The sequence below is a fragment of the Larus michahellis genome, chromosome 14, assembly GCF_964199755.1.
Source record: "Larus michahellis chromosome 14, bLarMic1.1, whole genome shotgun sequence".
Taxonomy (NCBI): Eukaryota; Metazoa; Chordata; class Aves; order Charadriiformes; family Laridae; genus Larus; species Larus michahellis.
Window position 1 is genome coordinate 14423556 of NC_133909.1, and position 27841 is coordinate 14451396.

At 40.1% G+C, this 27841-nt stretch overlaps 2 protein-coding genes across 7 annotated transcripts in view; one reads left to right on the forward strand and one right to left on the reverse strand.

Annotated features, from left to right (window-relative positions):
* The window catches only part of SMURF2 (SMAD specific E3 ubiquitin protein ligase 2), a 63614-nt gene extending 57987 nt beyond the window's left edge, over nucleotides 1-5627 (forward strand). The window contains exons 14-19 of one of the 2 annotated variants that reach the window (XM_074607378.1): nucleotides 134-312; nucleotides 740-877; nucleotides 1100-1220; nucleotides 2639-2840; nucleotides 4593-4668; nucleotides 4993-5627. In XM_074607378.1, the coding sequence (XP_074463479.1) occupies nucleotides 134-312; nucleotides 740-877; nucleotides 1100-1220; nucleotides 2639-2840; nucleotides 4593-4668; nucleotides 4993-5092 (816 nt within the window). In that variant the 3' untranslated portion in view covers nucleotides 5093-5627. The remainder of the gene's footprint in view (nucleotides 1-133; nucleotides 313-739; nucleotides 878-1099; nucleotides 1221-2638; nucleotides 2841-4592; nucleotides 4669-4992) is intronic. The other variant, XM_074607380.1, reaches the window with a different exon arrangement.
* A 3623-nt stretch (nucleotides 5628-9250) lies between these two features.
* Nucleotides 9251-27097, reverse strand: CEP95 (centrosomal protein 95). 5 transcript variants are annotated; one of them, XM_074607376.1, is made up of 22 exons: nucleotides 27036-27097; nucleotides 25669-25797; nucleotides 24581-24688; nucleotides 23557-23670; nucleotides 22165-22273; nucleotides 21575-21684; nucleotides 20770-20904; nucleotides 20099-20313; nucleotides 19725-19794; nucleotides 19000-19046; nucleotides 17671-17768; nucleotides 17219-17348; nucleotides 16908-17022; nucleotides 16021-16199; nucleotides 15646-15738; nucleotides 14718-14868; nucleotides 13401-13561; nucleotides 12796-12870; nucleotides 12130-12282; nucleotides 10892-11038; nucleotides 10718-10789; nucleotides 9251-10644 (listed from the first exon to the last, which is right to left on the reverse strand). In XM_074607376.1, the coding sequence occupies exons 1-22, from the start codon at nucleotides 27055-27057 to the stop codon at nucleotides 10468-10470; spliced, it is 2610 nt and encodes an 869-aa protein (XP_074463477.1). In that variant the 5' UTR covers nucleotides 27058-27097; the 3' UTR covers nucleotides 9251-10467. The 5 variants fall into 5 exon arrangements, with proteins under 5 accessions (XP_074463477.1, XP_074463476.1, XP_074463475.1 ...); XM_074607375.1 differs by having other exon boundaries at nucleotides 17219-17351; XM_074607374.1 differs by lacking the exon at nucleotides 27036-27097 and having other exon boundaries at nucleotides 25669-25902.
* Between the last annotated feature and the right edge of the window lie 744 nt (nucleotides 27098-27841).

Here is a 27841-nt window from a genome sequence, read left to right on the forward strand (position 1 = left end):
AAACAAAACAAAAAGCTCTGGATGCGTTGGGCTTTTTATCTTTTCTTCGTATTGAAATTGTGTTTCATATTCAGCAGATACAACCTGCAGTTCTTTTTTAGCCGAATGGCTTAGTCTCTCCTTTCAATTCTAGGAACACTTATCCTATTTCCATTTTGTTGGCCGGATCATGGGGATGGCTGTGTTTCACGGACACTATATCGACGGGGGCTTCACGTTGCCTTTCTACAAGCAGTTGCTAGGGAAGCCAATTACTTTGGATGATATGGAATTGGTTGACCCTGATCTTCATAACAGCTTGGTCTGGATCCTGTACGTACTCCGTATTCTGTCTTACAGCCTTAGAATTCTGTCTCCGTTAACGTTCTTAAATGCAGTTGAAACGAAGTATATTTTGCTCTCCTGCTCAGGCAGACTTAGGAAACATCTTTCTTGCGCAATTCAACTTCTTTAAAGGCTTAACATGCTGAAGGTATTCAAATTTGTGGTGCAGGGTGGGATACATCATAAATTTCAATTTATTAATTTTGTCTATTATTAACAGTAACATGTTATTGAAATATAACATTGAAACTTTGATACTGGTTTTAAAATATAACATAGCAAAAATGTACGTTCACCTTTTGCTATCGAAATGCTATTGAAAAACTAAATTGTGCTGTCTGACAGATACATTATGGCTGTAATATATTTGCAGAATAAGTTTTCACTGAGTCACTTGCTTATTTCTTTCCACCAGTGAGAATGATATCACGGGGGTCTTAGACCATACGTTTTGTGTCGAACACAACGCATACGGGGAAATTATTCAACATGAACTGAAACCCAATGGCAAAAGCATCCCTGTGACAGAGGAAAACAAAAAGGAATACGTCAGGTACATCAATATCTATTCCAAAGTTTTTTATACTTCCTGTGGTGGGGAGCAACTCTTACTTACTTGAAGTAATTAACAGAGTGTGGTGGTGGTGGTTTTTCCCGAAGCGGTAGTGGTGTGTGTATTCCTGTCAGTAAGGTCATTTTTTTTTTGGCTGGATAAATTGCAGGTTTATGGTATTTGAATAAATCTTTCACAAAACCAATTTGCGCTTGCTTGCAGACTTTATGTAAACTGGCGGTTTTTACGAGGAATTGAAGCTCAGTTTCTGGCTCTACAGAAGGGATTTAATGAAGTAATCCCACAACATCTGCTGAAGACATTTGATGAGAAAGAGTTAGAGGTCAGTCCACTAATGTTACGTTACGTCGTCAAGTGTAACAACGCAAGCCCGAGGCATTCTTCTGAGGCTGAGTAACAGGCGAAGTTGTGTCCCCAGTGCTTTAGGGGTTTGCAGGTGCGCTGTTGCAAGAAATACAGTTAGTGTAAGGGGTGGCCAGGTCACGCAGTCACTGAGGCTGCCTGTGCCTTCCACTCAGAGCCAGGAGAGTGTTTCCCAAGGCAACGTTTCATAGCAACAGCAGAAGCGGTAGAAGAGGAGACCCTCTCCTGTACCTGGGACCCAGGTGAACCTATGGAGAAGCAGCTGCAGTGACCTCAGATCCTTTTGGAGAGCGTTAACTCCAGCAGAGGTGGTGGCGCATATTTCTCGCGGTGCAGTTTCACGATATTAAATTCAGTGCTGCCAGGAAAATAGTCTGTCGCTCCCTTCCACCTCCCACCGCGTGCTCCCGGCCCTGACTTTGGTGTCAGGCAGCTCTGTGGTTTCGCAGGGCTGAGTTACGCCAGACTAAATTGGCCCTGTAAATACAGCATAAGGAACGGTGCTGTCTGGTGCCGTCACCGACAAATGGGCTGCAAAAGGTCAAGATCAGCATTCAAACAATACCCTTTCAAGGCAAATCCCATAGATCCCAAGCTTGTTTTAAAACTGAATTCTAATATACAGTCTGTTAGCTGTGGGGCTGAGGTTTTTGCTATAGAAAATGGCCACAAGGTAAATTATTCATGCTTCCCTCTGTTCGCTGCACTAGAATGTCAGTGACTGCTCTTCTCTTAGCCTGAATATTCTCATTCATCAGCAGTGAGACAGCCATTCTGTTAACCCAGAATCATTTTGCAGATGCAGGGTAAGAGGGGACGATCCAGTGTTCTTAACCACTAGAAAATGTCCTCATAATCATATTCCTGTTGAGATTAAATGGGATCCATTGTGGATCTCTGTTTTAGAAGCACTGAAAGCTCTCCATCAGGAGAGAAGCCTGATTTGTATTACGTGTGTGGTGTGACAAGAACAAGATTACTTCTGAGGGTCCAGAGTTGGACCAGCCGAACGCACCCTTAGCTATGCTTCAGAAGGAAATGCCGAGTTCAGATGCGAATTATGCGAGCGCTTTCACACACGCGTAGAATCTGTGCTTCTCATTTAATTGACAGGTCAAGACACTTCCATATAAGCTTATGAAAAGGTTGAGTTTCTTATTTTTTTAAAATTTGAATTGAGGCCATTTAAAAAACAGATTGTGCACAAAGATAACATTAAAAAAATAGAAAAGTTACATTTCTGTGTCACTTTAGGTTAGTGAGAGGTTATAACTTGCCTTTGGTATAAAATCTGTTGATGTATCTCAATTGGCTTGCTCCAAAACCATTTTTCTATTGATGAATGATGAAATATTTCATTCTATTTTAAATTTACAGCTCATCATTTGTGGACTGGGAAAAATTGATGTTAACGACTGGAAGGCAAATACTAGGTTAAAACACTGTACCCCGGACAGCAACATCGTGAAATGGTTCTGGAAAGCCGTGGAGTTCTTCGATGAAGAGAGGAGAGCGCGACTCCTCCAGTTCGTGACCGGCTCGTCCAGGGTGCCTCTGCAGGGCTTCAAGGCGCTACAAGGTGAGGCTTCTCCAGAGGGGACTGTGGGTCCCGCGCTGGGAGGAGGCCGCGGGACACACGGCGGGAGGCTGCCTGGCTGCAGCGTGGCTTTTTAACAGCGGTTTTTAATGGTCTGATGAACAACAGTCACAAATAGTCGTGTGTGTGTGTGTTTGTTACCTTGTTATTCAGCTGTAAATGGCTCTTTTGTTTCAAGTACGCAGTTCCTTCTCTGGCAAGAAGTTCTGATCAGCAGAATCATCTTCATGGGGTTCTCCTTGCGTTTTTTTTCTGGAAGCCTATTTTTTAATTTCTGTCTTTTACAAGCCCTCATCACCTGTACAGCTCTGGGACCAGAAAACACCAACACGCAGCATTCTGCGATTGTGACAGCAGAGGCACTTGGTAATGCCGACTGCTTTTATTGTAATCCCAGGCAGCCCAGGGATCGGAAGCAATCACCTTAATTACTGACCGGTCTTATGAACTTCAGTCGAAGCTGTGGGTGTGTTGTAGCCGCTCTGGCCGCAGCCCGTGCTGCTCTGTTAACACAAGTTGCCCTGAGAAAATGCCCAGGGGAAACACAAACCATTTTAGCAGGTAGAAGATTCCATCAGAACACAAATGCTGCGATACAGCTGCCACACAGAAAAGGCAGTTGCTTTAGAAACCTGTTTGTTCTTCATCATCAGACAGAAGCCCTCGTTTTCTTTTTCCTCTCTTCTTGAGCTCTAAAATGTTCAGGTGCATTAGAAGCTCAGAAATACTGAGTTTTTAAGACCCTAGTTACTTCAAGTAACTAGGTTCATTAAGCACGGCTCTTTAAAGGGTGAGTGTTTAACATTGCAGAGGGTGGAGGGACTAGTTTAGGCAAACTGTAAGAGGTACCCACCTCGGAACAGTGACAAGCTAAATTAGCCGCGCTGTTGGTGTGCCGTCAGTGCGCAGTGCAGGATGTACGTGCTGTCTGGAGAAGGGAAGTAACACCAGTTTAACTGGACCTGCGCTGCACGTCTCGGCGTGACGGTACCCGCTCTCCTTCGGACGCGAACACGAAGGTTGTCAGGTTTTGGGCTGAGTTGTACTGGTACAGCGCGAGCGGCTGTTCTTTAACAGCAGAGAGTCCCCATGAGACAGACTGGCCCCTGGATCATATTCTTTATTGTCTGTCTGCTCGGGAGAGAATTCCAGTTTTGCTGAGGTTGGGGCATTTGTAGTCTCTTCTGTCCTTTGTGAAATCTTCGACGTACGTTAAGTCTGAAAGTCTGCTGTGCTGCAGTCTTTTCTCTTTAGCAGGGAGATTAGGGGGATCTCGGTATAGTCACATTAATTGAACAAAATTATAAGAAGTTGGGATTTTGACTCCTGTATGGAATTTGAATGGAATTGTCCACTACTGCCTGTTATAAAATGGGGACAGATACAGCTGAGTAAGTTTTGTTCTCTGGGAAGGGTGAGAGAAGTTAAATTAAAAACTGTTAGAATTATGTAGTGCCCTGTGTAAAATAGGTATCGTATTCTTCCCTATCAATGCGTTGTTCTTCTTTATCTTTCAATGGTTTAAATAACTGGATCGTTATCCTGTGTGGGTGAGAGGAGGAATCTGTCTGATAGGCGCTGTGAGTTTAAGTGTTTTTCCTGCCTGTTTATGACTGTAGCTTTCTTTGTGCATAGCTTCGCTCTTTTTGTGGTTTTAGTTACTTTGTTGAGTACAACAAAGAAATTGCACATTGCGCAACACAGCAGTAGCAGAGATCTTCTCTGGCTTTTCAGGTGCTGCAGGCCCACGACTATTTACAATCCACCAGATCGATGCCAGCACTAATAACTTGCCGAAAGCTCACACCTGGTAAGGGTTTTTCAGGCCTCTGTTGGGATATGGTGATTAAGATCAATTTGCTGTCTCTCTCTTTTTTTTTTTTTTTTCTTTTTTCCCCCCTCCTTTTCTGACATAATAAACACTTTCCATTATAGAGTAGTAAAGGTGTGAAAACTAGGGATTGCTTTAGAGATTGCTTTTACATATATATGTATATATGAAGTTCTGTTGGGTTGGCCTTGTTAAGTATCGTTTTGTCATTGTTTCAAGTACATTAAATGAAGCGTAAGAGAACTTTGCTGGGTGATGCTTGGCATGCCAGGGAGCTGAGACTCTCCTGCCTTCTCTCCGCAGCTTTAACCGAATAGACATTCCTCCTTACGAAAGCTACGACAAGCTGTACGAGAAGCTGCTAACTGCCATTGAAGAAACGTGTGGGTTTGCTGTGGAATGACCCTTCGCAGCCCTACCTGAGACTCTATTTATACTCCTGTCAGCCAGAAAGCCCTTCCCTCAGCCAAGACTCAAGAAATGCTTGAAATACAGGAAACTTTCCCTTTTCTACACTAGGACACTGGGAGGGAAAGGACAACTTTGGAATTTTTTTTTTTTTTTATTTCAAGAAAATAGGTTCTGTGGTTCCTGCCATAGGATCATTCAGCTGCTATTAAAAACTAATATCTTGAACATACAGAATGCTGACTTTTCCTACATTTCAACAGTTAAGCAGTATTCTATACTTAAAGACTACTACTATTTTTGTAAAAGGTAATCTATTATATTTGCCTACCTGATTTCTATTCTCAGATACCAAGACACAACTTCAGCGGTCGGTACAAGTCACGTTTCAGCCTGTTTTAAATGTATGATACTGAACATCTATACCTGCTATTTTTGGAAAAAATATTTTGGATTATTCTAACTTTGCATAAAATTGGCTGAAAGAATCATTAATCTTTTTAATTAAAGCCACTTACATGTTAACTGCATTTTCTTATAGTAAAACATTATATTCTGCAATGTAAATTCAACTTAAATGTTACCACAGGGGGCTTTTTTATATTTTTCAAGCATGAATTACAAATACGATGTTTTGGGGTCCTATTTATATCACTTGTCAGATTCCTTAAACAGAATTTCTAGTGTGAGTGACACATACTGTATTTGGTACAGTACTTGTGTTAACATGTAGAATAGACCTTTTTTAATGAACAGTAGACGTTTTGATTTTTTTTTTAAACCAGCATTTTTCTAACAAGTCCGTGAAGAGTATTTTTTTGTTGCTTTTGACTTTAAACACTGCATTTTTCAACTTTTTAAGTGTGCTGATGAGGTGATATTTGACGGCAGAAGCCTGTCAGCAGTTCGTTTCAGAACCCATCCTGTCCAGTCAACCAAAGTCTGTTTGAATGCAGCCAAATCACATTCTGTAGTTGTCGATGCTAAAGATATGTCAGGTAAAACACGTTGTAATCTTTGTCTAGCTGCTCATGACATGTGGGTTTAAGTTACAACTAAGGAAAAATGGCATATTAACTGAAATGTGTGTAATGTGCTTTGAAAATGAGGTTCTAAAAGCACATAATTTATTGATTGTAGGGATGGAAGTAAATATATATATGAATTATAACATGGGTTGATCTCTTCGAAGGGGAATAAAATGCACTACCAGTAGAGGGAACTGAACTCGAAGTTAGTTTGGGAATTCTCAGTTAAGATCTGTCTGATCTGCTCATGGTGTGTAGATTAATCAGTCTGCGTAAGAGATGGTGGCATTCTCCTCTCGGCAGTGGGAATATTTGGAGTAAGTAGCGGGGTTTTTTCCAATCAATGTTGTGGGTTTTTCTAACTTCGGTTACAATTAATCATCAAATCTGCACTGTTCTTACACTGACAATGAGAAGAAAGTCAAGGGTATTGAAAATGCTAAAAGAATGGGATGTAAAGAGCTGTTCCATTTTTGCAGTGTAAGTCACCCGGTGAACTAGCTCATCTTCTGTCTGTTCTGTGGAGCTTGAACTTAATTTTGTTCGGCCAAATCTGACTGCCACAGCGAGTGAACTACTACTGGATGTTGTGTATTGGAATAGTGGGCAATGGACTACTTTTGTAGAATTGTGGTGAGAATCTGGTGAGCCAAATCCACATGTTCATTTGATTATTATTTTTTTTTGTACAGCTGTTGCGGGAAGGTTTGTTCTAAGAGATGCTTCCTGTTCTGGGCTGGCTGCAGAGATGAGGCTACTTAGGGATGTAGACACAAAGCCAAGAAGCTCGCTTTGACAGCCAGGTTTGAAATAGATCAGACCCTTTTTTTTCTTCATTTCAAGGGCCAATTACACTCACGTAAAACGGCCGGTACCTTTGCGTCTGCAGTTGGGATCCCCAGTTCACAGCTTTCGGGCAGTGCCGTTAATGCTCCATCTGGCCAGGTTGCCTGGGAGAGCAAAGTAGGTCGTTGCCCGGTGTGTTTCATCCTCGGTTCTGCTGCCTGTCGTTGGGACCACTGCTTTAGACACTCCCAAAGACCTCTTCGCCCCCGCAAGTTTTGAGGTATGATGTGAATTCCTATTTACAGAGACTTCACAGAGACAGGTTTTGACCACTGTTCACAGGATAGATGCTCCAGTGTTGGAGAAGTGATTTTTTTTGTTTGGTTTTTTTTTTTTCTTTTCCTGCTCTTGCTCAGGCTGAAGCCTCCCTGGTCATGAAACATGAAAAATGTAAAATGCAGTTTGATCCAGCTTTGGGGAGGGGTCAGGACTCTTATTAGGTGATTGGAGGGGGGGATACGCTGCTGTTCCCGTTGCACCAGGCAGCTCCCCTCAGCACCAGCTAAGGACTGTCTCTGTAGTGGCTCCCGACCACATCGTCTGTACCCGCCTCCCAGGAACCTTCTCCCTACTTGGGCTGGTGGATTTTTGAATGCATAGTTAGGGCCACCCTTATATCAGAAAAGCTTTTTTGAGGAGGGAGGAGATGAGCTCTGCAGAATATAGACTCTAAATCAGCTGGTAACTACCGTTCGTTTTCACAGCAGCCTTAGCAGAACATCTGCTTGCTCTACCAAACATTTTGGTAGGGCATAGAGAAATTTTTTTAACTGACACAGATAAATATTGTAAATTTAATATATTATAGACAAAAGTAGACAAATCTACATTTGACTTTCCATAGCTGACAGACGAGCATGAATATACCAAGTATTTTGAGTGCCTTTCTACCTTCCTAATGACTGAGAGCTTTAACTAAAGCACCTCGTCGCCTAGTCAGGTGTTTATCTGAAAATGTTAAAGGGTTGATTCCTTTGCAAAATTTTGTTTCAAGATCATATCAGCTACTTTCCCCTCAAAAAGGTGCTAAGCCTAATCTTGCATTTTAACCTTGGACTTTCACCCCATGATTAATGTGAATATTTATTTCAATGTCTCCCTCTTACTGGGTTTTACTTTATCTAGTCTTTAGTTGTTGTAGAGAGATGTCACATCATGGTTTTATGCTGTTGCTTTTCATTATGAATGTTTAATTATGAACAGTGACTTTTGTAGATTTCAAATATACAGTACACAGTTGAGTTTCAGAGGATTTAATTTCTCGGTGTAAAGAGTTTTGTAATGGTGCTTTGTACAGTATGTATTCTAATTTTTTTTTGCACATAGTTTCAGTTTCCCTAAACTGATTTATTTGTACCAAATTTTTGTGTTGTACTAAAGTCCAGAGCACACAAGCCGTTTTTTAAATTCTTGTTCTACAACACTACATCTGTATTAAACTTCTGGTGCGTTTAAACTGGCTGCATTGATGGAAGTAAAAGCTTTGCTTCTCTGTCATAAGTGTGCATCATACAGCTTCGTGTAGCATGCTCCCATGGCTTCAGATTTTAAACAGCACCACGTAGTTAACAGGTGCCATTTGTTGTACTTTACACTATGTAGTAGGTTTCTGGCTCTACCACATCCTCAGAGCTTTGTCTGTAGTTGTCATTAGTTTATACAAGTGTAACTACTCCTCCACAAACTGACAGTTCTTAGTTTATCATTTCCATTGTATTTATTACAGAGTGTTTTAGCATTGGTATCATTGTACTTTCACCCAGCTGTTACATGAGCTTTAACAAAAAAAATCTGTATAAAATGGTTTTTAAGTACTTAATGTATGTACCCATGCAGAAGTTGAGCAATAAATTGTATGCTGTTTGCACTGTCACAGCATCAATGGTTTTAAAAGTTTTAAGTTTTTCTTAATTACTTCACAATGTAACAATATAACTTTTAAGTAACTGTTTCAGGAGAAAATACTTAAAACTTGTTGTCTTTCTGTTACCTACAATAAGGATTGTGCTAAATGTCTAGTAGTGGTGTCTCAGCATGGGTGTCTCCTCTCAAAATTCAGCAAAGCTAAACCGTCTTCCTTAGGGAAGAAAAAAGGTAAATAAACCTGGTAAATACTTGTTAAATTTGATCAACTTAACTGATAAATGTTGTCCCTCAGATAAAGACTTACAATGAGCCTGGTTTAGGGCAACTCCCTGGAAAAATGATTGTTATGAAAGGCAGGGTGTGGGTTTCTGGGTTTGGTTTTGATGGGTGTTTGGGGTTGGGTGTTTTTTTTTGAAGTGAGTGAGGTGTATCAGGCTCTGACTGCTTGCTGTTTTGTTTAATCTGTAAAGGAAGCATCTCCAGCTGCTGGGGGCTTTTTTGTCTGCTTTGCTCTCTATTTTTATTTTTCTTCCCAATGCGTGAGTCTTAATTCACTGAGTGTGTTGGCAATTCTGTAAGAGACACCCTCTCGTGTTAAGTTTTAAATATTGTATATGCAATGCAATCAATGCTGGTATTTTTATATCGCTTTTCACGTGTGCAATTTTAAGCAAGAACTCTTCTACTAGAGCCTGTGTAAAATTACACTTTAGTTCATCCTCATTGCCAAGATAAACTATTTAAGAGTTGCAATTTTATCAAGCGGAGGAGACTGTATCAGTAATGAGCTTCACTAATTATTATCTTGGTTTTATGTAATCTGTTCTCAGTTTAAGTATTCATCTCATAGGGCCCATAACCCAGTGTTTTCTACTTCAAACTACTTTTCCCACTACACTTGCAGCCTAGGAAGCAGCCTAGGAAGCAGCCTAGGAAGCAGCCTAGGAAGCAGCCTAGGAAGCAGCCTAGGAAGCAGCCTAGGAAGCAGCCTAGGAAGCAGCCTAGGAAGCAGCCTAGGAAGCAGCACTTCGTATGCTTTGCCATTGACAAGGCAGCAACACCAAAACTGCAAAGATAGTATTGTGTAGAATAAGCAGCCCTCCCCAGCTTAATATATTTTAAAATACTGATTTTTATGTCAGGTTTATTGAAGGCATTCTCTAACGTGTCCTTTCACGGGAAACTTGAACCACGGATGTTCTTTTAAAGATCATCTTGTTCTTTCTGAGTTTTCCAATCCAGTAATTTCTGGCTAATGGCGTTAGTGTGGCTTTTCAACTCCAGCAACAACGGAAGCAGCAGAGACATAAGAAGAGGTTTAGCTTTCAGCTGTTCCACTACGACAAAAACTTCACTAAAGCCCACTGACTTCATCCTGCTTCCTTCGTGTGCAGCTCAACATTATCTCAGCCTTGCTAAGAAAGTAGAAAGTAGTTTAAAAACTTTATTGGTGATCACAGAAGTGCTGTAGAGATCCCAGATCCCAGCGGGTACGCTTCTGACACGTCAAAGTGTCAGAGCCAAATATTTTAGAGGAAAACACAGTCACACACCATCTCCTGTTAGAGCAGCTCTCAAAGACTCCCGTAGTCCTAGCCAGAGAGAACTGCAGGAATATTTACCTTAAGTCTTACAAGAAACAGCGTTTGCTATACTGAAAGGAAGCCATCTGAAGTCTAGATTTCAGCCTGTCTGCTTCTAGCTCTTGAAAAAAGGTGTCATCATCACTTTGCATTATTGCCGCCTGCAGTTGCTCTATTTCCTTTTCCATCCTTGATCTCAGTTCTCTTTTTGTTTTCTGTAGCATCTGAAGGAAATGCAGACATTAGCCACAGCACATAGAAAAGACAAGACATTTACACAAAATTAAAAATACTCACTTGTGCTTGTGCTTTCTCTCTGGTTTGGATTTCTTGGCATTCTTGAGATAAAGCTTCTGCTAGCATGGAAAACTAAGCATAATGTGTGTTTGAGTTGAACCAATTAAAGAAAGGAAAGACTGCTAGTGTAAAAAAAAAAAAAAATATTAACTGTCTTTGCAGATTAAGCTTTACCTGATCTCTGTAAAAGTTCTCCATAGACTCCAACTCATCTTGATGCTCTCTCCTTTGCTCAGCACGCTTCTCTTGAGCGTATGCTCTCAGGTCCTTCAGTCTTTGCTTCTGAATTTCTAAGCCTTCTTCAAATAAGTTTTTAAATATCTGCCAGCAATTAAAAAAAGCAAACCTAAAGCCTCCCCAGAAGCTTTTAAGGACACATTTACATTTTTCAGCTGCTTAGTCTGCTGATGGAGTGGTGATCACATGAAGACAGGTCATTGCCCATGAAAAAGTACAGAGTTATGTATCTAGTAATGGTGGTACAGATGCAGCTGAGCTGTATTTGTATTACTTGTTTAGCTGAAATTCTGATAGCTAAAATAAACTTTTAGTTTAGTCATTTGACTAAGGAGCTAGAACAGCAAATGTATATTACGTTTTTAAAATCACTTCAGATAACCCGACAGTGCAAGCCAGAGCCTTTGAACACGCACTGTGATTTACAGCCCACCCTGCCTTCTCTTGTCCAACCTCAGCCTTCATCCAGATTTCCAATAGCAGGAAATCCAGCCTGCACTCAGGCTTTCCATTTATACAAAAGAACACTGCAGCTGCAGTGCTGTGCAGCTGGAGGCAAACAGTCCTTAAATCACCAATAGTGGATTACGCACTAAGCATCTTGCCTTTTATTTTAAAAGGTTGAGAATTGTGCATCTGCTCTTGCAAAGTGTAATAACTCTACTTGCTTTCCTTAGCTCTGATGTCCAGCCCTAATTAGAGATCTTATCTGTCAAAAAGTCCACTTTGTTTAAAAAATATAACTGAATAACAAAGCTGTCTTTTTGATCAGTTTCCTTAAGTGAAGATTTAGATTGTTTTCTTTGGATAGTAACTATAGGAACAACTTCTTAATCCTACTGTTTCTGAAAACTCATTTCCCCAATTTCTCATGTTACCCAGCCCTGTTTTTCCATACTGATATTCACCCTTTCTCTCCATCTCTTAACCCCTAAAGCTTCCTTTCTTCTTTTACAGTGGTTTGCTCTAAACTGTATCAGTATTTCCAAAGAAGGAACCTTTTAATCTGTGGCCTGGACTGACCAATCATTTAATGCTGGCTCTTAACTCTGTTCACTTCACTTGCTCTGTGTGCTTGTACCAGTATTTGAACTACTGGACTATGGGTCCTCAGCGCTGGGTCCAAACAAAAAAGAAGGATCCCACACCTGCAGAGCAAGACATCTTGTACTTACCCTTTCTTCCCGTGTCCTAGCCCGCATCATCTTGGCACGCAGCTGAACCCGGTAATCTTCATAATATTTCCTGGCTCGAGCAATTTGCTGGCGTTTCTCTCTGACTTTATTCTGAGCCCATTTCTGTCGGCAGATACGTTGCCTAAGTTCTTGCTAAATGGAGAACAGTAGCTGTCAGACCACTAAGCTTCCAATAGCTATTACTGCAGGCAAAGCTTTGTTAATCATTGCTAAATAAAGGTCCTTTACTAAGGACCTTCTCCCTGCCCCCATCTTACACTGCATTTATGGTTTAAAGCTTTAGTGACCACTGATTTAGCAAATCAGTGCCATTCAGAGCACTATATAATTAAGGAGTCAGCATTGCCATGGTAGCTGGTGTTTCTACCGGCAACACCAGGAGCCTGAAGTTTCTCCTCCTTGCACATTCTTAGAATTTGTTTGCCCTTTTAAAGCAACAGCACAGTGTAATAATAATGTTCCATTCCCATGACCTCTGTAGCCACACAGCAAACAGATTATGTGGCATTTGAGACCGCAGCTACTCAAGAGGCATAAAACTGTCGTAAGATAAAATGCAACTACCATGGCCCAGGGAATATGCATTTGAGCTAGCCCAACGTGAAACTTTTGCCTTAGGTAACAAATACCCTTCAAAGAACATACCAGTCTCTTGTTATGGTCTTGATCTTTTTTAATAATGGCAAGAAGCAGTTCATGCTTCTTCAGGGCTTGTTGAACCTGGAGGGTTAAAAAAAGAAAAAAAGGTAATTACTTCTATCACTCTGTAGGACAGGCCGTTGTGTGTAGAAGTTTTAAACGTTGCCCCTCAGTTATGCATTATTTTTTATGTTGACAGTTACCATGCGTAAGTTAATCAACTTTTGTATCTCATAACTAACTGTTAAACTAAAAGCATGTTCAGAACTAGCATTTGAAACTACAAAATGCTTGTTAAAACGCAATAGCAATCCTAGGCAGTACTTAGATAAGCTAGAATATACTGTTCATTTTTTATACAAGTGGGTGGTAAAAAGTTGAACCGAGGTGTGCAGATATGTACATCCCTATTTAACTAACCAAGCTCAGCTACGCATCCTTGCATAGTGTGCTTTGGATGTGCATGTACCCTATGTACGCTGCATACAAAGAGTCAGGATGATTTTATTTTTATTTTATTATGCCATACAAACTGATGACTGCTAACTGAGGTACTGAGTCAGAGGTACTATCCCTGCTGATACTTAAAAGGTAAGAATAAGAATGCTCACTTCGTTTTGGAGTTTTGGCCTAGTTCTGCCAGAAGCTGCCTTAAGTTGCTCAGTATGTGCAAGCTGCTGCTGCCACATTTTATTCATAGTATGGTGGGAAATATGCAGGTGGGGAAACTCTTCCAGCAGCTGAAATAGGAGGTCGTCATCTCTTACTTTCACTACAAGGTAAAGACAGATGTAAGCAATAAATTCCTGGAGAATACATTTAGTGGTAAATTCTTCCAGACACTGCATACAACTGCCACGCTGTTGTTATGATGTCAGTCTAAACCCAGCAGGACATAACATCACTCTGTCAGTACAGCAGCAGAGAAAATAATCCCAGGTTTTTGTTGGGGTTTGGTTTTGGTTTGTGGTTTGGTTTTTTTCTGCTGAAGAATTGCTTTTATAGCTCAGGCATTATTTCCCTCCCACCACCACGTCCAGTTAAGACAGGTAGCCCCTTCTTTTTCCAAATGGTTCTGACCACTGCTAATCGGTGATTTCTTTATCTGGTGCTCTCATGGTTGCAGCAACTTAAAATAATGCTAATGCAGCAGTAGTAGTGACAGATCCAGGTCAAGTAACCACCTGTAAAATAAACTAGTTTGCAACCGTCAGGAAAAGAGGATGGGGAGATGAAACAAATGGGTATTAACCAAGTATATACCCTTTAAGCAGTGGAAAAAAATAAGGCAGTGTACCTGAGCAACACTCGGATATGTAGGGGTTTCTACCATGATCGTAAGCATGTACAATGCTGTTTATCAAAACAGCTTGTGATTTGCATGTTGGCTGTTCTTGGAGCATCCCTGGCTCAGCAAAAGCAGTGGCAGTGTTAACACCGCAATGGCAGGGTCGTGAAAGGAATATGATGCCAGGGGGGTTGGAACTAGATGATCTTTAAGGTCCCTTCCAACCCGAACCAGATTCCGCTCTGTTACCTGTAAGTGACTCAGCACCAGCCCACTCAAACTGAAGGCCCAATTTTAAATCTGTATATGCTCAGAAAAGAGAGAAAAAACAAACAAAACCCTGAGCTCAGACTATAGTGGAGCAAGTACAGGAGTAGCAGTAATGGAAACAAGCCTTGAAAATAATCCAAGGGATTTAAGGAGGTAGCAAATGGGTCACAATTTTGATTGCGCATTGGTGGTTTACATTTACTTAAAGCATTATCTTCCCTAACAAAAATCCAGACATATAGAGGTCAGAAGAAGGGGAAAATGCTACAGCTGACTGGTATATGTTGGACTGATGCCTTTATTCTTGGAGTTCAACACATGCTTTCAAAAGATGCCAGTTTTCCACCAAGTACAGTTTTGCAGTTCTTACTTGGAGCTGCTTTCTTTGGCTTCACAGTCCCTCGTTTTGGAATCCACTGGCTGTATTTGGGATTCCGAGGTGTGGTTTTTCTAGAATAAACTTTCACTGGCTGAGGCATTTTTGGAGGTTCTTTAAAGATGTTTTCTTTGTATTCTTGTTCCTTAGGAGCAGATATAAAACAGATGGAGAACAGGTATGAGAAGGGAAAGACTGATAGATCACATAGTTTGGATATCAGAACTTAGATGTCTGTGAAACTTTAAAATGAGAATTTGGACATACAGAATTGAATTCTCTGGAAGGCCAGAATTTACCAAATGCAGGTCAAGGTTCAAATAAAGGTTAAATCTCACTATTGCGTAAAACTTCAACTCTTTTGCAGCACTTAACACTGATGCTGCAAAGGTGGTGAAAAGGGCCAGTGCAGCCCAGGTTGTTATGACATTGGTATGACAGAGCTTTTCAGCTTAGTTTCTTTGCTGTTACAGTAGTATGTAAGAAAGTATCAAAAAAAACCCTTTGCCATATTCATAACATTAGAGAACCATCCTTGCACAAACCCACCTTTTAGAACAGTTAAAAGATTATGACAATATTAAGCAGACTGCATACAGAGGCTCCAAACTTATTAACCCAGTTGTGGGGGATGTGTGTGTGAAGCGCCCATGTGTGGAGTTTAGGCCAGTCTATGGAAGCTAGCTACTTGCTCACGTAGCTTTAATTCTTTAAATCTGAGTGCCTTGAAGTTATCAGGTCATGTGAAAAGCATAGTGGTTGTTACCCATAAGAACAGGAATTAATACATAAAAGTGCTGAAACTTCTAAAACTACATGTCTCTTGGTTGTACCTGTCTCAGGAAAAGATGTCCTGTTTACAGATCATCCAGACAAATTTAGAAAAAAGCCCAAACAACAATCACCATAGCACATCACATACCATTTCCCTGATGACTTCTCTGAGCTTGGAAAGTCTAAGCCTCTCCTGAGCTTCATAAATTCTTAGTTCATCTTCATAAGCTTTAGCGACAGTCTAGAAAATAAAAATAAGAGGACTTTCCAGACAAAATAATCAGTGCATGTGACCACCTCATTAACTTGTTCAGCACATGGGTCAAAGTACCTTCCCCCACTTTAAATTCTCCTTTTTTTTGCAAAATTTGGTGCTTAAGTCTTTTCCTCATCAGTCTACAGAAACAACAGTACAAGACGACTAAAGCAGGCCAGATGCCTGCATTAAGTAAAAGCATTCCGTTTTAATGCTTTTAGTATAACTGTCGGTAAGCATGACCAAAAGGTCTAACCTAGAAATTACCTTTACTTTTTTTGTTCTTTCGTCTCTTTCTTTTTGCAACTGGCTGCGTATTTTCCTTATCTGGCCTGTTCCGTTACTGCAAGGTTTATCTTCCAACTCAGAAAAGAGTTGATGCTGAGATGAGGGTGAGGCTGGAGAAAGGGATCGTGGCCTGCTTGGGTACCTTAGAGGTGCTGTGTCTGTAAGGAAAGGCAGTTCATTGAGTATCTAACTTGAAACAAAAACAAAAAACAACCTCCAGCCAAACGTTAAGGAAAAAAGCACCCAAAACCCCATATAGCACCCATCAAAAAGTTTTAGCACAAATTAAGTCATAAAAAGTTAAAGCCTTTGCCTTTAGAATTATCCCTGCCCCAAATCACAAATTTTTGGGGTTATACAAAGGTGCCAGGAGATATTCAAGCTGGGAAGGGAAAAAGCAGCAAAGACAACTGAAGGTAGCTCAAGGTGAGAGACTGTCGATATGTCAGGGTCACAAACAGCTCCATCTTGCAGCACAGTGTTCTGTGTTCAGCACAGAAGACTCTCCAGTGAAGTGTTCTGTGAATAGGCTCTCATTTCAGAATCCCAGTCCTGTCAATGAGCTTGCATTCTGGCCTTCCCCGGCTTTCTGTACGTTTTTTTACTGCAGCTGCGATTGCCTTACATTTTTAGTAAAGTTTTACCAGAGCTATTTAAGCGTTAAATGGGAACTTAATTGTAATTATGTTACTGTTGCTCAGGTTTGGATCTAAGACAAAAATATAAGAGAACTAACAATATGAAACTTACACTGAACTATTCATAGTTAATTACTATTAGCTTTACATGAGAAGGAATTTTTTAATATATATATATTTTTTATATTCCTTCCCATCCTAAAACTTATCTGGCACAATAATAATTACCTCGCTCAGCTTTCCTTCGGCGATAATCCATGACACTGTCACTGTGCTGAGACAGGGTGTCTTCATCTGTCAGCTCTTCCTCTCCGGTTTGCCCACCCAAAGCTCTCTTCAACATCTATCAGACAGATTTTTTTTTGGGGGGGGGCAGGTGGGGTCAGGTTCAATAGTTCCTTCAAAATTTAGAACTGTCTAAAGTCAGGTCTTAATTGCAGATACCCTTTTCATCAATACTAAATTTATCTTTTTGTTCTCTCCACTATCATTACTAAGGCTAGATTGCTCAGATACGACAAAGAATAGATTTCACTTACTGAATCTAGTTCATTTAACCTGCAAGAGAGTTTTTCTGACACTTCATGAAGCTCTTGCTCAGACAGCTTTTCCTTTGTTGTTCTGTGGGAAAGAGACTCTTCAAGTGAATCTGTGGTAGAATTTTCATATCTACTAAAACAGAAAACAGACAGATTTCATTTCTATTCTAAAAACTTGAAGATAAGCATTACCTTGTACAATTCCAGTTCACTTTTTGTGTGAGCATATTTTTATCGGATAAAGTAGAAGCTGAATGTGTAAATGCCTATAACTATATTTAAGAAACTGAATATATGTCAGGAGAAAGAGGAAATATTTCTGTTAAAATTCATCTTTCTCTGTCATGCAGCCGAGGAGGGAGAGATCTTAGTTGAAAGGCAGGGGAGCAACACCTGGGTGGCCACATATATGGAAGTGCTAGCTTGGCTCAGTACCAAAAAACTGAACTTGCCTTTTCTTTCTAGGCAGATATCTAGACTCAGGTCTTGGAGTCTGTGAGAGTTTTTGCTGTGAGGAGGAAGCAGATGAAGTCCCATATATCCAGGGAACCTAGGAAAATGAGTAAATTAAGATTTTACTAAGAGCTTCACAGTAAAGAGCAGAAATGCCATAGATCAGGTGAGCAGAGAGATCCTACAACAGCTTTTATAGGATAACCATCTCAAACCCTATGATTTAAGTAGTTTTATATATATGTATATATAAAAGTAGTTATATGTACAGATCCCTGACTGAAATAGCATGCATTAGAGAATTGGATGTTTAAAGAAATAGAGTAGCAAAAATAGAGAAGATCAGTTTAAGAATCATCTACAGCTAAACCACCGAATCAGAAGAACAAGGTCTAGGTTAAGTTATTTGAGTATCCCTACCTACTACCTCGTTAGCCTGGGACTAATGCCAAGTAACATGAGTAAGCTGAACCTCACTGAGTACAGACTAAGCTGCAATTCACAGGAAACTAAAAACACTCACGTCCTTATGCCATCTAGTTACACTGGTTTAGTGCTGCCTGGTAACTTATCTGTTCTAACCGGAGTAATTCAGGGTTGGCATGGATGTACTTGCAATTACACAAATGGAAAATGAGTTTTAAAGAGAGACAATGTTTTACACAGACAATATAGAAGTAAAGGCCATTGAAACTATTGCAACAAATGAAGTCTGTGAGTACCTCTTGTGGTTGCAGAAGGCAAAAAAAGTGCTTTTCAGAGCAAGGAACTTCCTACACAGACATGTTTCCACAAGCACAGAATGGCATCTGCTGATCAATTTGCAGGTTTTGCATTATTCAGTTTTTGAAAAGCAAAGGACAATGCAACAAAATAAAATGAAATAATATAGCCAGGCAGTTCAGTGATCTTTAGGAAGGGAGCAAAATATGAATTTTATTGGAGTCTGAACAACCACAGAAAAACAAAATTCTTACTAATTTAGGATACCGATACACTTCAGAGAAAGGACATGACTGTACTCTTGTGTTTTATACATCTTTGATTAAGACTAAGATAACTAGTAACTGATTGGTTGTGATAAATTAGAACTCTGTAGGTACTGGCACTTATACTTCTTGGAGCAAACACCTCCAGAAAGAACAGACGTGACTTATAAGCATAGTCATAGTCTAACAACTTTGCATCACTGATTGTACACTGAAGAAAGCAAGCCAAAAGCAGGTTTGAAAAAAGCCTGGAAGTGCCACAAGATATCAGGAGAATTAATCAGAAATCCAAAAACGTTGACTAAACTTCCACAAATAAGGTAAAGATGCAACATCTACCTTTGCCACATTGTCCTCAGCGTCATTTGATACCACCTTGTCTCCTGCTGCAGAAGCAGATAAGTGTTAGTTGATGGTATAGACAATATTGTGCCTACTGATGTGGGGAACAAGTGAAAAAAAGATGTGATCCGTGGCCTTTGGAACCAAATTATTTAAAGAGAACAGAATGACGAAGCAACTGTGGTTACACACTTGTGACATTCATTTTGGTAATTTCTCAAGTTTTGAATGTTCAGTGTCATAGGAATGCTATGGAAACTGGAAAGGTAAGCAGTGTTTCCCAGGCAACAAAGAAAATAAGCACTGAAAACTGGCTTCTAAGCCTTTTCTGCAATAGAAGTTAATGGGTTTTTCCTAGAGTTGAAACTGGCTTGTTTGGTCCACGTTTCTCTGCTCAGAATAAGCTCAGCCATGGCAGTTACCTGCTAGGAGAGATTTTTGTAGTACAGGCACATCTTAACTGGGTTGACTAAGAAAGGAGTTGAACTGGGGACACAGATGATTTTTCTCCAGCACAGTGAACAGTTATTAAAAGTGACAAAGTAACACAGCAACCTATTTTTATTTCTCTATAAAACAGAGATAGAAATAGGAACTTGTGGCTGAATACAAAAAAAGATGCACTAGTAGTTTCAAGACCATGTTTCTTGTAGTGCCAATAAAAATAAATGCAACGTTTGCCACTTAAGAGTTACGCTATAGGAAGCAAAATTCTCTCTCACCAGGGATTTTCCTTGATAGAGGAAGACTACCAGAAACGTCTTCAGATTTTTGTGTAAGTGACTTTTCAAGCTGAAATGAAAAGCAACATGTTTTCTATAAATTCACAGGAGAGTGAGGACAAGGTGGTCATACATCAGGTTTATCTGCGTATGGAAATCAATGCTGATTTTATAGATAAATAAAAATACACTATAAGTATTTTGTTTACTATATTGTAAATTGTGTAGTTACATTGATTATGGAGATGTGTATCTGCATAAAATAAACACATTCCTCAAATTAACTCCCTCCCTGGACACTCAGTGAAGAATGAATCTACAACCCAAAAGTCTCTGAACTGAAAATAAAAATCAAAGGATAGGTTTCTACTTACCGTAGGAATTTTTCCTCCTTGACTGTTAGCCAAAGCTGCTGACTGTCTGTTTGAGCTGTGATAATCTCTCCATCCAGGATAATGGGGTCTGGCTTCTGAAGGCTGAAATGGCGGTAGCAAAGGAATAGCCTGCTGTATAGGCTTCCCAAGTTTTGTAGCACTGGCACTCAAACTCTCTTTTTGAGGTTCAGCAGTATGAACGGACTCCATTGATCCTTAAGAGACAAATATGAAGAAGTTTAAGTGTTATCTGTAAAGCAGAATGTTAGTTTTCTATATTCTCCATTCCTATTAGATGGAAGTATCTAAATATCTAATGTTAGCTGCCATGTTTGTTGGATTGTATAGAACAGTATTGTAACATTTTTATGCCTTATGATGTTACTTTTCTTCTGTTTACAGAGATACATACTGCAGCCCCTCCCTGTCTCACTACAAAAGGAAAAAACCTAGCTGAAGCTGAATCCTAGCTAAGCAGAAATACCCCAGATAAATGGAGTTTGCATACTCTGGGACACTAAAATATAAAATTTCTGAAAAGGATTGATTTATTTCAAAATACAGCTAAAACATTTCCATACGTGACTAAGGTTCTCCCCTACACTACCTTAGTACCCTACACCTCTTAGTTAATCTACCTGATTTTGACTATCAGAAGAATGAATACTCACCATCTTCCTCTTCCTTTACAACGGCCCTTTCAGTTTCAGAGAACGGTCTAGGTAATGTTGCAATAGCCTCTGAGTTTTCAGATTCTTCCACCCCCTTGTCCTTTTCTGCTGGTAACAATTCATGGAACTGGAGTTCTAGAAGTGGTGTTTGAAAAAGATTACATTAAGAACTACAAAGCATCTTGCTATGAACTGTGTAGATGGGCAATTTTCATGTTTGGTATGTTAATAACTTGGTGTTAGCAATCCCTACTATGATCGAACTAATTCTGTTAAATTCTTACTTGTAATTTTATTCAATAAAAAATTCATAACATTTCTTTATGCCTCTACTTGGAGACATTAATCACCAATAAGAATAGGAATATTCTTATAGGAAATAGGAATGGACTCCATTTAAATAGTCTGCACATTATTTGTTCCAGAGCTACCCATATTTTTAAGTGGTACACAGTCCTAAAAAGTCATCTTTAAGAATGAACCTACTAGGTTTTTTTACAATCTTAAATAATACATTTTACACTGCAATAAATGAAATAAATAAAAGACTTCAGAAATCTCTTATTCTCTTCAACAAAATAAAATGCCTTTGCAGAGAGAACGGAATTAGAAGTCAAACAACAAACCTTTATCCAAATGATGTAGCTCAAGAGTCATGAAAAACAGTGTCTGGAATACTTCCAAGAAATTTTAACTTCAGCAAGATCAACTACAGGTATGTTTGCTTGTTATGGGTTGCGTTTTATTGAGGTGCGCAAAAACATTACTACACAGTAGTCTTAAGGTTTTTTTCACCCAAACTCACCTTCCTCTCTCTTGGAAAATGAATGAGCGGTATCTCCAAGTCTAATTAATTCACTGGTAGATTCTGATCCATCTTCATCCCAAGATGGAACAAAAAATCCTGACTGGGACCTAAGAGGAACATAAAGACATAAAAGATTTACTCTAAAAGTCTTTGCCCCTTCAGTCCACAAGATGGAGCTGCAGAAGAGTGGTAACTCCACCGCAGGCAGCTGGCTAGTGTAGGACATGAGACCAGCTTCTACAAAACAAACCCATGCAGAAGTCACAAAGATAAATCGAATCCAGTTTAACTAAAATACAATAATTTAAAACTGAGACAAAATTTTCAACGCATTTCATTCCACTTGTAAAGTAAACGTAAGGGAAACAAAAATGCCATCAGAACTCTTCCAGAGCAAAAAAGTTCTGGATCTAATTTTAGCCCTCTTGCTGTTCAGCTAAAGGAGAAAGTTACCTCACATTCCATTTGACATACGTAATCAGTATGTTTCCAACTTGCATGCTATTAAAACACTACTGCTTTCTCTACAGATACACAAAAAGATTGTCAATCGCTATGTCAATGCAAATATTCAGAATTGTTCTTACCCTTCAACTGATAAGAATATTGAAGGTTGCCTAAGTTGACCAGCATTGCTTTCCAGCTGCTCTTGAGATGCAATCTGAATTTCATTATTGGATAGCTCTTTTGCCTTATCTGTTAATAATGAAGAGGCAATTATTTTCAGGGAAACTACTTCTACCTATTAACTAGCAGGTATTATTGCCAATAACATCAAAAAAGTTTAAAGGTAATAAAACATTATAATGATAGTATCTAAAATTATGACATGTAATGCCCCCGCACCTTTTATGGTAAGTTTTTAAAAGCGATACAACTATCATACACCCTGTTGTTTCAATTATAAATAACCCCTTTCTTCTTCCCCAAAAGAATTAAATTATGTACTTCTAACTAGAAAATTTGAGCCACTAACACCTACTGGGTAGTAGCACTGTCAGTCTGAGAGCAGGGAAAAGCAGAAGTACAGGCACTGAAAAATACTACTGCCCTCTTTCTGCCATTCACAGTGAAAAACGACAAGAGGCAACTGTCTCAACCACCAAGTGCTCTCTCCCCTTTACTCACAGGGTGCAACAGCCAGTGATGACAGGTCTTATCAGCTTTAAGACAGGAAGACCAGTACTCAGTCTGCAGTAACAATGATGCCTCTGAAGGGCTGAGTCGCTTCTCTTCTCCTGTTCAGCATTTTCCTCAAAATAGCCCCTGCTATGGATCTGCTCCCAAGACCCACTTCAGAGGAAAGCTTTAGACATCCCCCTGTTTGTCTCCTAGTAAGTAAATGCAATGTTTGCTCACTGTTCCAATTAAAGTCAACATTTCCCTCCCTGAATCCTAACCATAAATCATTTGACTTACAAGTCAAAAAGCAACATACTAACAGAGGATTAATTGTCTGGAGTAGGTTTCTGCCACAAGAATGATGCAGAAAGATTATGTTCTCCAATTCTTGCCTTTTAACAAGTTTGGGGGGAAATAAATTATCTATTTTATCATTATTGTTTATGAAAATAAGAAATGTAAATACTCAGTTTGGCCACTGAAATTTCCTCTGCCCATGGTCAGTTTCAGTCTTTCTCCTCTCTGCATTGTCAAGGTTATAAGTAAGGCAAAAATCATCAAATAAATCTTTGCTACACTGGAAACACCACGGGTATCCCAAAACAAGGTCTTGCGAAGCTTATGTCTTCCAATGGATTCATTCCCTACAGCTGCTAGTGAGGAGAACAGCAAAGAAACAGTTTTCACCATTATGGGAGCTGTATTCCACCCATGGACAACAAGAATTATGGTCATGAGAACCTAACAAGGCCCTCAGCAAGCTAACTTGCTAGCAGACAAACAAAAAAAAAGTAAGCTGTCCATAATATAGAAGTAGCAGAACATAGTGCCTTAAACTAGGACATCTGCCTACTCACCTCCATTCTGAGAAGATGATTCACTGGCTTCTTCTGTAAGATACTCTAACAAGCCATCAAATATTTCGAGGAGATTTCTGATAGATTCCCTTTCTCCTTTCACAATGTTCTCACCTTAAGAGAAGGTACAGCCACATATTAATAATTAGTACTTCACAAAAGAAAAATTCTCAAAAGCAGACATCTTCTGAAGAAGAACGCTTGGAAATTCTTGTGAAGGTGTCAGCTCAGAAGACAACTGGTCACTCATTTATGGCTATGCAGGTGAGCTTAAGGTATCTTAAAAGTTCCCTAAAGTTGCATATTTTCAGTTCTAATAATTGGAAGTTTAATGATGCTATACCTGCTTACACAAAGGAAAAAAAAAAATGAGGGTTATTTTCAGGGATAGTAGATATTTAATATTTTCTTATAGATACTATCTACAGCATGAACCAAGTCTACGGATTGGCAGGCAGGATTACGAATACCAGCCATACTGTACCAAATTAGAAAGAGATACTTCATATCAAGCAAGTAGTTTCCATTCTTTGCAGGCTATGTTATGAGAGACAATACATATGCATACTCAATGAAAGCTATGATCTGTGTACAAAGGACAGGCACAACACGGTTCAAGTCTTCACCCACCGACTTTCTAAAATTCAGTAACAAGTTTGAAATTCAAGGCTGGTGTTTTAAAACCTAGTCTCCAAGCTTTAACTGTATAAAGAAAAATACTGAGCCAGTAACAGACTTCAGGTAACACTTTAGCAGACAAGTGAAGTAGGATTGCCTGATAACTTTAATATTTTTTACAGGTCTGTGTCTTACGAGATGGCTCTTATTTATTCTCTGCTTGCTGTTTAAATTCATAACCTAACGTCCGAGACAAGGGTTCAGTGTTTTGATGAGATTTACTACAGGAGAAACCTTTCATGTAAGTATGAAAATACGCTTTATAACATATGGTTCTTATAAAATGTTTAGATTAAACCACACAGATATTCAGCTGGTGTTTGTCTACATTAAAATGAGTACTCACCAGTGATATGCGACAAGCTGACCTGCAAATAGTCCAATGCCAGGGAATCTATTACTGCTTGTACGTTATGTGCATCATCCTCTTGGCTTCTAGGAGTAGCTATGAAATCTATTTAAAATAAAATAATAGATTTTAGGCTATCTAAATGGATAGTTTATTGCAGATGTTTTGACTAAACTACTTGAACTTTCACTTACAAGTTACTATTTTTTCAATACCTTGTGTACTTGGTGAAAAGCCCAAATATCGTGTGGTCATATAAAATCTTTTATAAATACAAATTTAGAAGACCCAGTGGAAGATGTGAGGATCTTATCAGATGAAGTATTAAATTCAAGAACAGAGACTACTAAACTATTTTTCCTCTTTCACTCCCAACACATATCTAGTACAGGCTGTTAAACTGGAACTGCAGTTTGTCTTAAGGTCTCTTCTTCCCCTGTCAGCGACTAGTTGGACTGCAATGCATTCTACTTAAATGGGAGCAACATTATTTTGAGTTCTGCGCTTATATTTGAAAAGACTCCTACTACCAATAGTTGATAGTTACCTCTTGCAGTTATCTTCTGCAAGTAGGGTAACACTTCCCAAATGCAACAGTTTACCACAAAGCAAACACATACATAATTGTATAGCCCTTGCTTATTGTTGTCACCGAAGTCAAATGGAGTTGGGTTAAACCAGAGCTAAATTACAGCTTAGCTCTTAGCAGACTGTAAGTACTAAGCATTTTATGAGAACAGACTTCAGTATTAACGCTTCTTTAAGATAAATGAGGCAATTCACACCCTTCAAAAGTATTGTGCCTACCTACAGCTTTCAAGGTCTAATTTACAATAGAAAAACTTTCCCTGTAGCTATACTAATGAACTCCCCTCATAGCTGTCATTCATAGCAGTCAAAAAAAAAAATTGGCCAACATTACTTAAGTCTTCTTAAATAATTACAGTCTTACATGTTTGTCTTTGGAAGGACACAAATACTTTAAAAACCCAAAATCTGTAATAAGTTTCACAAACTTGAATTTATTCATTACAAAATATACAGAGACCCCAAAAAAAAGCAGGTTTAGAAATTATTGTTCCCACCTGGTACTTTTTCTCCTAAGATTGACTCATAAAGATGAACAAACACATCAGCACCACATTCAGAGAGATGCTTTATGTGCTGGTTTGTGTGACAGCTCCTTAAAAGATCATTGGCAACACCAACCCAATCTATTAAGAAGTAAAACATATCAATGTCAGAACTGAAAGACACAAAAATAAAGACATGATTAGTTACAGTGAAAGGTGGAACGCATTTAAGCATCTTTGACTCCAGCATAAGTGGTCAATCCCAGTCATGCTCTCCCAATCATCCAAAAATATTGAACGTGTATTCCTTTTGCTCCGCGCCCTGTTTACTTCAGATGGAAACACGGAGTGAGGAATGATACAGGCCAGTATCTTGTTCAAGCACAGTCACAGCACACAGATCTGAGAGCGGAAAGGTACTGAAATACCACAGGCTGGGCAGCTACTTTTTTCTTCCACATAACAGAAAGCACGTTTTCATCTGGCTGCATAACCAGGAATTCCAAACCTTGAAGGACTTAACAAAATAAGCTTTGATATGTCTTTTACCAAGATTCAGAAGTGATGCATACTTTTTTCAAAAACATGAGCTTCTCTCTTACAAACCCAGTTTCCCTAATACTCTCAGGCAATGACAAAACTGCTAATAAAAGTATTCTTCATGAAAGCTAAATTCAAGTACTACTTTTATTAGTTTGCTGTTTATGGATTACAAGAGTAGGGAGCTGGTCCCACCACCTTCGTTCTGTGTTGAGCACAAGATGTGTATGAACAGCCTTATTTTCCTAAAATTTTGAGCCCTGAATTCAAAGTGCTTTGGTGTACACGTATCTTCTACAGTCTTTCTTGTTAGCCAATTCAAATAAAAGAAGAAAAAGTCTTCATCTCCGCCAGTCTGTGACCTCTTAAGGCTGGATTCTTCCCCTCTACATGTTGCTTTTGCAAACAAAACAGCATTTTAACAAGAATTATCAAGGACTTTAAACTAGGGGAAAAGGGAAGTAGTCTTTGGAAGGAGAAGAAGTATACAATTACTGCAACAGAAGGTAATTTGTACAGTTTTTACTCTTCTGTATACAGGGAGTATTGCTTTTCCATCACTCTACTCTTCGATTCCAGAAATCACTTTACCCTAACGTTTTAATAACTTCAGGTGCATGAACGGTTAAAGCAGCATCTCCTACGTTTCAGACTGCTACGTTTTAGGAAGCTTCAGTTGCTGATCATCTCCAGCTTTATCAATTTAAAAGCGCTACTGGGGGGGTGCAAAGACAAGAGAGGGGAAGGGGAGGCTAACGTAAAGAGCAGGGAATTCCCGAGGGAGCAGCGTTCGCGGCCCGGAGACGGCGGCTCTCCTCAGGGTGCCCGGCGGCCCCTACCTCTCTCCTCAGCGCTACCCATCGCGCGGCGCCTCGCGCCCAACGGACGGCGGCGACCGCCCCGCCCCGCGGGATTTAAATAGCCCCGCCGCGCTGATTGGGCATGTTGCGCCGGAAGGGGCGGAACTTCCCCGCCTGCCCGCCCCTTATGGGTCGCGGAAGAGCCCGTCGTCATGGAAACGGGGAGGGGGGGGAGCGTGCCTCTGAGCCACGCCGCAACGCGGGTCACGTGGCCTCCTCCTCCCCCCCGCCCCGTGTAGCCACAGGCCGGGGGCGGCCTAAAATGGCGGCGCGACAAAGTCTGGGCTGCGGGGCAGGGGTGGAGGGGGTTTGCCCGGGGTGGTTCCGCCTGCGCCACCCTGAAGTGGGGGCGGCTGTTGGCATTTTCACAGGCAAAAGGTGGTGGGGAGGGGGCTGGCCTCGGCGGGGCGGGTGGGGCGGGGAAGGTTCTAGCACTTGACCTTACAGGCCTAGCCTGAGGCGGTGTTTACATTAACGGGGCTGTGGTGAACGGACATAGGTCTGCTTGGGAAAGGCGGGGTAACGCGGCGGCTGCTGTGCAGGATAGGAATGCTGGAACCTTTATTAAAAAATCCAGAAGGTTTTGTCTTGTGAAACTTCCTGTATTTTTAGCTGCCTGCTTACAGGTTTTTTGGAGACACTGGATGGTGAAAGTGTTATTACTTTCCTTACCGAGCCACAGTACTCTATGCTTCTTAGGAATTCTGGGATTTCTATGTTGCATCAAGTCATCCAAAACTAGAAATAATGGTGCCGCTTTCCCTGAATTCCTGGAGCATGACAGA

Excerpts from the sequence above, each read along its gene's own strand:
- CEP95 (XM_074607373.1), bottom strand. The coding sequence starts at position 25,891 with ATGCTTAAATGCGTTCCACCTTTCACTGTAACTAATCATGTCTTTATT. Across the intron at positions 19,795-20,098 it reads AAGGAGGAAAAATTCCTACG|CTTGAAAAGTCACTTACACA; the intron begins GTAAGTAGAAAC and ends TTTTCATTTCAG. Across the intron at positions 12,871-13,400 it reads GGCCAAAACTCCAAAACGAA|GTTCAACAAGCCCTGAAGAA; the intron begins GTGAGCATTCTT and ends TTAACCCTCCAG.